This window comes from Notamacropus eugenii, chromosome 1, assembly GCF_028372415.1.
Source record: "Notamacropus eugenii isolate mMacEug1 chromosome 1, mMacEug1.pri_v2, whole genome shotgun sequence".
In the NCBI taxonomy this organism is placed as follows: Eukaryota; Metazoa; Chordata; class Mammalia; order Diprotodontia; family Macropodidae; genus Notamacropus; species Notamacropus eugenii.
In genome coordinates, this window is record NC_092872.1 from 58,629,782 (window position 1) to 58,643,872 (window position 14,091).

At 42.1% G+C, this 14,091-nt stretch overlaps 1 protein-coding gene across 2 annotated transcripts in view; it reads right to left on the minus strand.

Moving 5' to 3' along the window:
• SRL (sarcalumenin) overlaps positions 1–7,999 on the minus strand; it is a 71,241-nt gene extending 63,242 nt beyond the window's left edge. The window contains exon 1 of one of the 2 annotated variants that reach the window (XM_072603350.1): positions 7,923–7,999. In XM_072603350.1, the coding sequence (XP_072459451.1) occupies positions 7,923–7,983 (61 nt within the window). In that variant the 5' untranslated portion in view covers positions 7,984–7,999. The remainder of the gene's footprint in view (positions 1–7,922) is intronic. The other variant, XM_072603342.1, reaches the window with a different exon arrangement.
• Positions 8,000–14,091: the final 6,092 nt, after the last annotated feature.

A 14,091-nucleotide genomic window follows, 5' to 3' on the forward strand; every position in this document is an offset into this window, starting at 1 on the left:
ATAAATCTGATACACTATTCCTTGCTCCACTAATTTGTTTATAGTATCAATCTTTGTACCTAGATCATGTACCCATTTGGACTTTATTTTTGTGAACAATGTGAGGCATTGGTCTATGCCTATTTTCTGCCACACTTATCCAGTTTTCCCAGCAATTTTTGTCAAACAGTAAGCTGGGGTCCTTGGTTTATCAAACAATAGATTGCTATATTCATTGACTAGTATGTCTTGGTACCTAGCATATTCCACTGGTCTATCCTTCTGTTTCTTAGCCAGTACCAACTGGTCTTGATATCTGCTGCTTTATAATATAATTTGAGATCTGGTAGAGCTAGGTCACCTTTCCTAGCATTTCTTTTCATTAGTTCCCTTGATATTCTGGAACTTTTGTTCTTCCAGATGAATTTTGATATTTTTTTCCAGCTCTACAAAATAATTATCTGATAGTTTGACTGGTATGGCACTACATAAGTTAGGCACTAAATAACTTTGGTAGAATTGTCATTTTTATTACATTGGCTCAGCCTACTCAGGAGCAACTGATGTTTTTCCACTTACTTAGATTTAACTTTATTTGTGCGAAAAGTATTTTGTAACTGTGTTCATATAGTCCCTGGATTTGTTTTGGCAGGTAGACTCCCAAATATTTTATGGTGTCTACCCTAGCTTTAAATGGGATTTCTCTTTCTATCTCTTGCTGTTGGACTTTATATTTCTAATATCTAGAAATGCAGAATATTTGTGCGGGTTTATTTTGTAACCTGCAATTTAACAGGGACTTTCTTGATCACAGGAAATCCTAAACAGGACCACTGCTAGCCCAGACCTGGAATTTGTCCCCATCTAACACTCTCATGGCTCACTGCTTTCTGCTCTCGACCCTCTTCAGGACTGGGAAGCAACAGGGATCAGGATCCCTAAACCAGGGAGGTGTTAGAGCCTTCAGTGTTCTCACCTTTCATCAGGCTGAGCCCCTAGGAGACAGAGAAGCTCTGCAGCTGGCCCCACAGCTGACCTCTCTGTAGGTCAAAGCCAACCCCTCCTCTCAGTAGCCTAAAGGCTTCTTCTATTATCCCACATAGACCTAGAATCCTAGAGCTAAGAGGGGCCTGTAGTATGGATAGGGAACCCAAGGTTTTTCCCTTGCCATAGATCCAACTTATAATTGGCTCCCCCATCCTCCAAAATAGTGGTGCCAAACTCAAATACAAATGAGGCCACTAAACCATACATGTCCTATGGGGTGTATAGTGATTCAGAAAGCCATATATTAATATTATCCATGATTTATTGTATTTTTATTTATTTTGTTAAATACTTTCCAAATATATTTTAATCTGGTTCCTGCAGGTGCTGGCTAGCAGTGTGTTTGACACCTCTTGTCCCAAAACATCTCTTTAAGACCTACTGCTTGGAACTCCATATTAAAGTCTTATTCCTTTCAATTAAAATTTTGTTCCTTCTGGAAAGACAAATCTTTCAGGAAAGTGACATTTTAAACAATCATCAGCCCTTTGAACCTCAGTTTGAATAAGTTTCTAATTCTCTCCTATGATCAGAATTTAGTAAAAGAGAAGAGAAAGAAGGTTTAAGGATTCTAGATGAGTGGGTAGGTGGAAGAGGGGAGGATGCCACAAAATGGAAAAATGACATAAAACAGGGAAACTCCATGCCATAATCTCCATTTCAGTTCATTAAGACCTTGAGATAGTGGAAAGAACACTGAACTGAGTCAGAAGACCTAGTTTTCAGTCCCAGCTTCGCCACTACTTAGGTATGTGACCTTAAGCAAGTTATTTCCCATCTCTGGGCCTTAGTTTTCTTACATGCAAAATGATGGATTTGGAACAGCTTGAAAGCTATGTTTTAGCAGAAATTCTTAACCTGGGTCCAATAAATTTGCATTTTAAAAATATTTTGATAACTGTATTTTAATATAATTGCTTTCCTTTGCAATCTGTGTATTTTATTTTATGCATTAACAAAAAAACCCAAAACACCAAACCCAGTATTCTGAGAAGGGGTCCATAGGCTTTAAGAGATTTACCAAAGTGTCTATAACACAAAAGAAGGTTCAAAACACCTGTGACAGAAGCAGTGTGATGCATTGGAAATAGCGCTGAACTTAAGAGACTAAAAGACCCGTTTTCAAATTCCACCTTAGACAATTACTAGCTATGTATTTAAGGACAAGTCATTTTACCTCTAAGAGGTTCAATTTCTTCATCTGTAAAGTGGAGATAACAATAATTGTAATGCTTTCCGTACTGGATTGTTGTGAGTGAAAGTGCTTTAATGTAATACTTAAATATAAATTATTATTGGTCTAAGGTGCCTTCCAACTTTAACAGGCATATTGATTCACCTGATTTCATTCAGGTCCTGCTAGATTTCTAGAGTAGCAGGTTCATTGTCTGGCCACCAGCCTTTCCCTGGTGTCGATTAAAATGCCCCCCTAGATCAAATTCTCACATCCTCATCCGCTTAGAGCAAAAAGTAGCCTTTTTAGAGTCAAGTTAGTAGAAGTTTGGTGAAGACTATAGACTTTTTCAGAGATTAATGTTGTTTGTTTGTTTTAAATTCTTAATGGAAAGAAATACTAACCTTTAAGTTAGAAGTTAGTGAAACTAAAGATGTTATTTTCTTCCCATTCAAGTTCACAGACATTAGAAATCTATCCATGTTGGGGTAGGGAGGACCATTGACTTCCAGGTTAAGACCCCTGCCCCAGAGGAAAATACCCATATAAAAGCATGGATCATCAAATTAAATTCTGCATTGTGATGATATCAAAGTGGAAGGGTACCAAGAGCTCAGAATTCCCATACAACATGACCAGTATCATATCACTACAGTTGTTAGAGGTAGAGGAAAGGAAAAGATATACAGGTCTTCTGAATACAGTAAAATCTAGACCATGATATACAAATTCCAATTTCCCTGGATTAATGCATAATCTTTACACTCACTTTCTTCACATTTGAAAAGTCTGGGTTTGCAGTTAGAAATGGCCTCCTGAGTCAACATGTTATCCATTCTAGATAATGAGGTCAAGCTCCAAACTTCCTAGAGCATCTGTCTTTTCTCCCATTTGATCCCATATTCCTTCTTGTCTCAAGCCTAAACAGGTCCATGATCTGCCAAAACCCATCCTTTCTGTCTCTCAGATCACAACCAATAGCTTGCCTCCTCTAATAAGCCTGACCCAGTTAAAGGATCTTAGTCATGAACACACAACTAATCCACCAAACCCAAAAACTTCAATAATATTTGAGTTTGGTATACATTCATGGCTACATACTTTTCAATAGAGACTCATATATACATGTGTTATATGTCCTGCCCGAAGTCTGGTTCTCCCTGCTTAGACCTGGTCACCCTAAATGAAACATTGTGACTTAATAGAACTTCCTCCTCTTCTCAATAGCCCATATGAAAGAACATCCATTGATAAGAGTGGCTTTCAAATTAAACTGACACATGTATGCACACATCTTTCCCTTTCCTGACATTAAAAACTAAAACATTGGTTTCCGTGTTAGTAATTAATCCGTAGGAAGCATCTTGATGTAGTGGGGGAAAACTCTAGGTCAGGAGTCAGATGAGTTAGGTGCCAGTGTTGATTCTAACTGCTAACTAATTGTATGACTTTGAGCAAGTTAATTACCCTTTCTGAACCTGTTTCCTGTACAATGAGAGAATCCAACTAGATGAACTTTAAGGTTCTAAACAACTCGAATATTGTTCTAAGAATCTCTCTAATTCTAAAATTCTATATTCTAGGGCCCTTTCTAGCTCTATATACCATTTACCCCTTTCAGATCTGTCATTCTAAGTTCTATGGCCCCTTTCAGCTCTACCATTTTATATTCTAAGACTCCTTCTATATTCTAAGATCTAAAGTTCCTTCTACCTCTAATAGTCTATGTTCTATGATTCCATTATGATGAAGATCTGATGCCCAAGTTAGTTTACACACCACCAGATATTTAGAAAAGAAGAAAGAAAATGCAGGTTAGAGAACTTCAGTTTGTTTCAGGATCAAAAGCTGGCTCAATCATGCATAATATTCTCTAGTCCTAGAAGGTGGGGGGAAGGGAGAGAGGAAGTAAAGGAGTTCTTTAATTGGAATAGGCCCATAACACATACCAAATTGATCAGCCCCTTCATCACTGGTTTTATGGGAAGTAAGAAAATGGCCTTTAATTGGGAATGATTGGGAATGAGAGTTGGGCGGGGTCCCATCCCTCAGGATACCTCCCTATTGTATATGTAGCCACTAGTGGGGTTGTACCATTAAGAAGGTCTCTGTGAATGACAGCCACTTTCTGGGAATCATCAGAAACCAGACCTTGGGGGCTTCACTGACTGTAACCACAAACTCTCAAGGAGGGTCATGTTACTCTTGGAGCACTGAGGTACCAACAGTGCCAGAGCACATCAAATAAGGGCTCTTGACACTATGGGGACAAGATAAGATAAAAAGGAAGCCTTAAGAGTTTATAAGCAGGAGAATCATAGAAGAACTGGGCTGAAATTACATTGGACACAGTAGAAGAATGAAAGGTGAAGAGTCAGGAAGCACCCAGATCCAACCTCACATCTCTAAGTCAAATGGATAGACACCATTATGTTCACAAACTAGTCCTTGCCAATGAATGCCAATAATTGGGCAGCCCACAGAAATATTTTCCTAACTTTCATTCTGCCCCCACAGGAAGCCCATAGGGAGACAGATAACTGAGACCATCATTCTTTGCCATGCTCCCTAAGTAAAGCTGCACAACAGATGTGTGCCTACTTCCCCATCCCCATAGTCTGGGTAATTACTACAGAATCTCTGGCTGGATCTGTAGAATGCCTCCCCAGACCTGGTGGAAGGCTGTCACAATATGATCATCTCTCTCCTCTTTCTAAAGACTGTTCCTGTGTACATTGGAAAGAATATTGAAATAAGAGATAGATCAAACTTTGCTAGTGTATGACCCTAGGCATGTCACTTTCCCTTTCTTGGCCTGTTTCCCTATCTGGGATTTGAAATTCAGGCTAATTTAGTTCTGAGGAACCTTCCAACTCTAAAATTTTGTGATTCTAAGGTATTTTGGAGAGACATCAAATTCTCCCATACTACATATATCACTAAGCCAGGTCTTTGAGATTGTGTTTGTCCTTCATTGCCAAAGAAGACCATGCCATCAGAGAAATGATGACATGACTTGCACTTGACTTTGTTTTGAGTGAGGGAGGGCTATGCAAGGTCACCAGCCTCACTTCTCCTCCAGAGCCATCTGAATCCAGTGACCTGATATTCCTCAGCATGACTGGAGATGATTCAGGATGTATGGGGAGATGGTGGCCCTTTAGGCCAAGGTCTATGCAGGTACTCACTTAGAGTGAGATAAGGCCCATTCATTGAATCACCCTTCAGGAAATGGAAAGCGGAAAACAAGCTTAAAAAGTCATAGGAACAAAGTGGGATGTTGATGTGGATATGGTCCAGATGGGCTTAACTGCTTTTTCTGAGGGCATTCTGGGTAGAAAAGCCAGGTATCAACCAGGTGATAAGCAGAGAACAGAGGTTACATTAAGCCTTCACACAGGGACTTTTGAAAGGAGAGACCCTACCCCACCCAAAGAGCTTAGCCCAGATTGACTCAAAGAGCATTTGTGATGGGATCAAGGAGAGGGAGAAAGAGGCTTTCTTGGAAACCTTGTTCTGTGAGGAAGGGAAGGGCTTTAAAGAGATAACTTGCCTCCCTCTCCTTGATTCTGCAAATCCACCCAGTGGGGACAATAAAATTAAAATACTTTTTGGTGTGGATGAGCATTGGGGTTGGGGTAAGGACAAATAATTTGTCATAAGAAGGGAGTACAATTTATTATGGAAATACATAATTCCAGTCAAAGATGGAAGAGAAGAACTTCCATTCAGAAGATAGAATATACCTCTGTGGGTACTAAAAAGAGAGATACCATTCAGGGGAGGGGGGTGAATCTACCAAGGAAGGTACCAATCTGGAACATAACCAGCTATAGTTTGGGGGCAGTATCTCCCATCTGGAGGTGGAAGAAGAGTCACTATTCTAGAGTCACCATTGGAGCCAGACATGAAACATAAGCCACTGGGAGGGTGGGGGTTGTGTCTCTTTCTAATGAGGCAGAATTCATAATTCTTACATAATTAGCAGCTATCCTTTCCTTAGAAGTAAGACAAGGTGCTTCCAAGTCTCCATCCAAGGGAGACCTCTGAAGCCAGGTATGAACAAGGCAGAAGAGTCTATAGTGAAAAGAGAAAGCCCCTCTTCTCTTCATTCTCTCTCCATGGAGGATAGAAAAGGCAAGAGTCTATGGAAAGAATCTTGCCTGCCCACCCATTGGGGTCAGCGAGATAACAGTACCCAAAGGGTTCAAGCCCCTTTGTTTAGAAGGAAGGATAAAGGATATCCTTAAAAGGCTAAAACTCTTTGGCCCCCTGGCCCGTGTGACTGTGCAGGGGAGGCAGCAGCTGTGGCCCAGCAGGGTGGGGAGAAGAGGCCAGAGCAGGGGAGAGCCAGGGAGAGTAGGGGTGGTGGCAGCAGCTTGGGGCTCAGGATCCAATTACCAGGCTGTTTCCATACTTAGCCACCTGACAGCCGCCTGGAATACGCAGCAGCTTCTGCCACTGCAGCCCCAGGGAGACCAAATTAACTCAAGGGCAGACAAGGGCAGGGCCCAGCAGCACATGCTGAGGTCTGCAGGCCCCTTCCCCACCCTTCCACACCTGGGGAGGGGTGCTCCTCCATCGGGCTTCCCACATTCTACCTCTTACTGACTGCCTACCAGTAGGAAACAGAGCAGGGATGACATGAGAGACCCAGACAGAGCTCAGGTCCTTGAGAGTCCCTGGGAGCACAGGATAGCCAGCTTAGGCCCAAACTGGGACTGCCCAATTCTGAAAACCCAAAATGGTAAAGGTAATCCAAAGAGGATCTGAAGTCCCTGAAGCAGTCCACCACATTGCACTCCTGAGACCATGGCTGAGAAGAGCTTAGCTCCAACTACTCATGCACCAAGGCCCAAATCAAGGGAGGGGTAGCTAACTGATCCGGTGTCCTCTCCACAGCCTATAAATAACTATCATGTTGTAACTCAAGCTACCTTCTCGACCACACAAAATGCTGAGATGTCAAAAGAAAAGCAATAGCTTTAGACCCCTTTTCAATCCCACTCCTGTCTGCAAACCCTCAGACCCTTTCCTAACTCTGTCTTGATTCTGTCCCCAGAACTATCACCATCACTATCTCCTTCCCAATCCTTGATTCTGTCCCTAGCTGATCTCAGTACTACAAAACAGAAAGGCACCTGGAGTTTCTTGCCACCAACTCTTTCATTAGGTGTGCATTTGAAATAGGTAACCTCTAAAACCCCTTCCAGTTCTAAGATTTGAAGGATTTCCTCTAGAGGCCCCCTAGATACCAAGGAATTCACCACTGCCCCCAACTCCACTTCTATTCCCAATCCCATCCTGTAGGTATGCCCCCTCCAAGGTCTGGCCTGAGATCAGGCTGAGTGCTCATTTTAGAACTTCCTCCCCACCCCCACCGAGAGTCTTCCCAGCTACCCTTATTTTCCCAACTGCTTCCCACAGTTCTCCTAGTACCAGATCCTTCTTTTGCTACTCAGACGCAGGGGAGGTCAAAAAGGTGATAGCTGGGTGAGGTCAGCAAGCTAAGAAAATTTGACATGAAAAACCCTGGAACCTTTCCACCCCAGACAAGGCTTTTAGAGAGAAAGCTGGGAGATGGGTGGAAGGAGGGCCTGTATCAGCAATAAGCAAAATTCTCTTTCCAACATTTCCCATTTGCTAGATCCCTCCTAACCCACTCTGTCCAGCCACCTAAGCCAAGAAGCTCTCATGCCTCCCGCCCAAAGAAGGGTTATACCTGCTTTCCCTGAGAGCAGGAGAGATGCCATGCAGCAGCAGAGCAGAACCAGCGTCCTCATGGTGACTGCCAAGAGCTCCCAGTTGCTCTCTGCCTCTATTTATATGGTATCAGGCAAATGGGAAGAGGGGTGGGGAGAAAGGGGAGGGAAAAGGGTCACACAGTCACTAGGACAACCTAGCCAATGTGGCAGGGAAAGCTACGCAGATCCTGCCCAGTGACAGAAAGGCCTTCAAAGTTTCCTAATTTTTGTTGGGGTGGATGAGACCCCTAGGTTTGTCTTCACCCTTAAATGGGCAGTTTGAGCCTACATGAAAGTGACTCTCCACCCACCACTTTGAGGAAGGAGTTAGGAGTGAGAAGGGTGAACCCAGAGTTAGGATTTCCTGGACTTCAGCTCTGCCTTGGAGTGGAAACATAAAACAACCAATCCAAAGCAGTCTCTTTACAATGTAATGAGAGAGGTCCCTATGGGCTGGGAGTACAGGAACCTGGGTTCTAATCTTTGTTCAGACATTACCTTGATGTGTAACCTTGGACAAGCGAACTCCATTCATCTGTAAAAAGGAGTGCTGGACTGGGTCATCATCGTAGCTTTAGAGCTGGAGTCTTCCAGGAGAGCTCCAGTAAGACTTCTGGATTGTCCTATATTCATTCAGGTTATCTCTCAGTGACAGTGTTAGCCCCTTAAGGGCAGGGATTCCTTCCTTTTCATCTTTGCATCCTCAATTCCCTCCAGGCACTTACTAAATGCTGACCTCACAAGTTTACAATCTACTACTAATTTACTACCTTGAACAAGTGACTTGATTTCTTTAAATTTCAGCTTCTTCCTCTCCCAAAAGCAAATAATAATCCCCACCATGTCTTGTCTCAGAGGGTTGATATGAGAATCAAAAGAATAATGATGTAAGTGCTTCATAAAATTATAAACTTTAACTTTATTAAGGTTATTACTTTAGACCAAGGGAGTTGGACCCCAGCAGACAACATACAAAGGCAATAGTACTTGAAAGTAAATGTCCTGAAAGATTGTGTTACAGATGAGGAAATGAAGAACCAAGTGATTTGCTCAAGATCACACAGGTAGCAAGTGGCCCAGTTCAGATTGTAACCAGCTTCTCTGACTCAAGATCCAGAAATGTTTCCACTACACCAAGCTATTGCTTCCAGATCTAAAAAATTCTGGAATAGCCTGAAGAGGCCAAAGACGAGAGCCTTAAACTGACATTTATATAAAACCTTAAAACACAGAGATGACGAAAACATGGATTTAGGAAAAATAGTGTGAGATAATGGAGAAACTACTAGACTCCCAAGACTTGTGTTCAAATCCCAGTTTTTCCACTAACTGGAACAACTTCAGATAAATTACTTACTGTGTCTGGGTCTCAGTTTGAAGGAGGCTATTTTAGGACAAATAAAAGGAAGTTCTATTTTGTTTTACACATTGTGGAGATACTATCTGTTACTCCTAAGAGGTAGTATGGGCTAGAAATAGAAAGGCATTCCAAATAAACTCAGGGATGACAGAATCAGAATAGATAATTAAGGAAAATTAGAAAGAAAAAATGCTTTCTGTGGAGATCAGTCAGAGAGGACAAGCTCTATGTTTGTCCCTTGATGCCCCTTTTGGGGACAGAATGCTAGATGGGAGGCACTATGGGGTTAACCAGACTGGGAATATTTCATGTTGTAATGTAGGTAAAGCCTTTGGAAAGTGGGAATAAGAGGGAATGGGTCCAGTACCAGAGAGCCAGCACTGAGATTCCTTCCTCATGTTGAAGGAACAAGTTAGTGTTCATCACCTCTGCAAAGTGCTGTCTGATGCTGTCATAATAAGAGCATGTGATGACTCCTGTGAGCCAGGTTTTGGGAGCTGGGAGGGAAGCAGACACCAGCTTGTCTAAGGGAAGGCAGGATATCGCTCATGGTGTCTGAGAACAAGAATGAGACAGGAGATGAGGGACAAAATGTACAAAGGCACGTGAGAGAGATTTGTTCTCAGGAATAGAAAAAGCCAGAAGAGCCCAAATCTGAGCGAGAGAAGAGGATCTGCCCATAGCTTAGATGGGTTAAACAAGTTTGAGTTGAGATTTAGTTGGTTGTGTGTCCTTGTCAGAAATCAGTGATAACCTTGGGCAAAGCCATTTCATCTCTCTTGGCCTCAATTTCTTGATCTATGAAATAAGAGGGTTGGATTGGATTATCCATAAGGTCTCTCCTTTAAGGTCTGCCATTCTGTAATTCTAAAGAAGGGAGTAAGGAAGTTAAAGGCCACTTCACAAGAAGCAGTGCCAATCTTTACAAGATACAACTTCAGATTTCAGCTTGTTGTAGTAGATAGAGCATGATACCTAGGATCAGGAGATCCTGAGTTTAAATCTATCCTTAAATTCTTACCAGCTATATAAGCCTCAATTTCCTTACTTAGGAAACGGGACTAAAAATAGCTCTCAGTTCACAGGGTTACTGTAAAGCATAAGTGAGATAATGTATATAAGGTACTTTGCAAACATTAAAACTTTATGTAAATGTCAACCATTATTATTTTTGTGAACTTTTATCAATTCTCTCCTAATATATACCCCAATGGGGGGGTGCCGCTGCAAAGATACAGCATGTATATAAATAAATATAAAACAAGGCAGGGAGAGATTAAGGTGCTCTAGGAAAATTTGAGGAGACAGTACTAACACTTGAGGGGTTCATGGAGAACTTCATGAGGAGGTGGTACCCCAGATAGGCCTTTGAAGGAAGGGTGCTAAAAGAAATAGAGAGTGAATTCCAAGCATGATGGGCAGCCTTAGTGAATGAAGGGAGACTATCTATATAATGGTCAGTTTGAAGAGAAAAACTGAAAACCTTCATTGACTGTAATAGACTGAAGGTGAAAAGGAGGAATGTGAAATGGTGGTTAGAAAGATAGGATAAGTGCTGGGTCATGAAGGGCTTTAAACACCAAGAGAAAGAGTTTATATTTTATTTTAGAGGAAACAGGGAGCCACTGAAGATTTCTGAGCAGGGAAAGTGACAGAGAACAAGGACTCAAGCCCAAGTCCTCTGATTTTCACTCCAGTTCTCTTTCCAATACATTGCATTTCATTCCTCTTCAGGACAGTTTTGAGAGTTAATGTGGCCATTTAGAACAGACTTTGAAAAAAATATAAAATGCTATATAAGGAAGAGAAGGGTTTTTGCTTTGGGGTTTTATTTTTATTTTATTTTTTACTATTATTAGGTGCTTGGTAAATGCTTATGGGTTATTTGTTTGTCTTACCGACTAAAACTACCTATTCATAAAAGTCTGGGCATTCTTCCTTGCTCACATTTTGCCTGTCATTATTACCTTTCGCCTAACTGCCTTCTACTCCAAACTCCATCACCATACAACTCATGGAAAGAGAATGTGCTGCTTCTACACTGACCAGTGCTGAAACCCTGCCCTTTGGGGGAGACTACAGTATTTGAGTGAATATCCCTTCAAACAACCTAACCCTCTCACACCACCAACTTTCCTCAACTCCAGTGACCTATATCTGCATTCTATCTCAGCCACCCTAGGACACAGCCACCCACACCTTAAACCACAAAGGTCACCCAAAACTTTTCTACATTCATTATCTCAAACTCTTAAAATTCTCTTTTCTAAATGAATCTATTATCTTTCCATTTCACCTTTATCTCACTCATTCTAAATCTATTTTCATTCTCACTGTGACTCTATCAGGCTATCAACCAGCCCTTTCCTGGCCTTATTTTCCTACCTTCAGTCATGACGTTGTACTGAACTAGAACTGAAGCCTTCTTTTTTTACAGAGGAAGAAACTGTATTTTCCAAGGTCACACAACAAATTAGCAGCAAGAGTAAGATTAGAACTCAGGCCTAATTCAGTGATCCACTTCTCTAAAAGTATGCAAGAAAATGACTTAGGGCACTATCTGAGGCCTCACCCTAATTCAGGAAAATTCTCAGCTGGTGCCCTTCAGCTCTTGTCACAAAATAGGAAAGGGGGAGAGAGAAGGGCTTTGGGAAGCTCATTCCTTCCCACAGCTGCCAGATATAGGGTTATATGTGCACCCCGGCCCCCAGCCCAGCCCTCTCCCCTGAATCAGCACCAGCCCCTGTCAATCAACAGGAGAAAACTGCAACTCAGCAGGTCAGAGGCAGAGAGGGGATCAGGACAGATGAGAGAGAAACCATGGAGGGAAGGGGTAGATGGAGATATACTCCACCCGTTGTAGAGCAAATAGGTGAAAAGTAGCCAGGACAAAGGAAGGAAGAGGCAGAGAAAAGAGGATTGGTTCAATAGGCTGTAGGGTAAAGGAAGGGTGGAATTTAGGCCAAGAAAACAAGTGGCAAAGAAGCAGTTTGGGCTAGTTCTCATGAAAAGCTCGATGATTTTAACCTATTTTACATAATGGTATCCCACAAAGTATTATTTGAGGGGTGATGTGGCAGAAGGGAGGATATCCCCTAAGCAAAGGAATTGATATTGGACAGTTGAGACAGGAAAGCCCTCTTTATCTCCCTATTGACTATGAACTCACCCACAAGAAGTCCTAGGAGCCCCAAGACAGGCCACACACTTCAGAAACTGGCAATGGCATTTCATAGTGGAGGGTGGCAGCCTCCACCTTTAAAATGACAAGGCGGTATTAGATAATTTTCTTTCCCTTCACACAAAAAAATCTGGTGTAATCAGTAGGCTATGTCCCCACAGAAAGGCAACCCTGGACTCAAGTGGACCTAATTTGAATCTTGGAAGTATCCCACTCTCTCTGATTCTTGGTGGTTTGTATTTGTCCCCACCCAGAGGTGTTTGAGAAAGTGCAAGAGAGACAGGGTGTGAGTGAGCAAGTGTGAGAGAGACTATGAAGATGAAGTGTGAGAGAGAGAAATGCAATTTGGGACAGAGAAAAAGGACAAGTGACAGAGTGAAAGAGAGAGAGAGAGAGTTACAGAGAATGTGAGACTATAAGAGAGACGGTGTAAAAGAGAGATGATGCGGTTGACAACAGATACAATGTATGTGATAGGGAGATTGAGCACATAACAGAAGGAAGAATGTGTGAGAGACAGAGAGACAGAAGATACAATAGGAAGATAGTAAAAAAATATATATGTGTATATATGTATATATGACAGGGAAATTGAGCTTGTGACAGGGAGACAAAGAGACAATGTATGACAGATTGTATGTCAGAGAGACTGTGAGAGGTATAAATAAGAAAGCTGGAGCATGTAACTGAAAGGCTGAAGGTGTGATTAGATGAGATGACTGTGAAACTGCATGACTGAGATTCAGAATATGCAAAAAGAAACTACTGTGATGCAGAGAGACAGTATGACAGGGAGATACCACATGTGACAGAAATTGCATATGACAGAAATGTGTGAGAGGGAAAGTTTTTCCTCCAGAAGGATAGAGCAAGAGAGACCCTCTGTAACCTAAAGACAATGTATGACAGAAGGATCATGTGTGACAGAGGTAATATATATGACAGTTTCTGACAGTAAGTCTATGACAGGATGATTGTGAGACTATGTGCTAGAGAGCCGATGTATGTAACAGTCACTGTGTTGTGGTGGAGAATATGACAGAGAATCGATGTTTGTGAAACAGTGAGTGACAGAGACAGTGTGTGGCTTGATAATATGTGACAGACAACATATGAGACAATGTGTGACAGGTGTGTGACAGAAAATTTAGCTGAAAAACTGTTAGAGAGGATGCAAATGACAGACACAGGATGTGACAGAGAGAAAATGTGATGTGATATGTGCAGGAGAGTATATCAGAGACGTTGTGCACACAAGAGAGAATGGGTATCGCAGAGTCTGTGTATGGTGGACAATATGTACAACAAAGAATGGGTACAGCAGATGAGGGATGGTCCATGAGAGCCACTTGTGAAAGAAAGGAGATTCTGGGACCAAGAGAGCGTGGCAATGACGACCTGTGCGATGGCGTGTGACAGTGTGTGAAAGAGTATATATGGCCGACTATGTGACTGTAAGGAGCATGGGACAAAGACAGTCCGTGACAGATTGTGCCACAGTGCACGGGACAATGTGAGAGACAGGACAGGACAGACTGTGACAGTGTATGTGATATGTGAGTGAAAGAGATGGAAACACAGTCGGCTGTGGGACAGTATAGGAGGG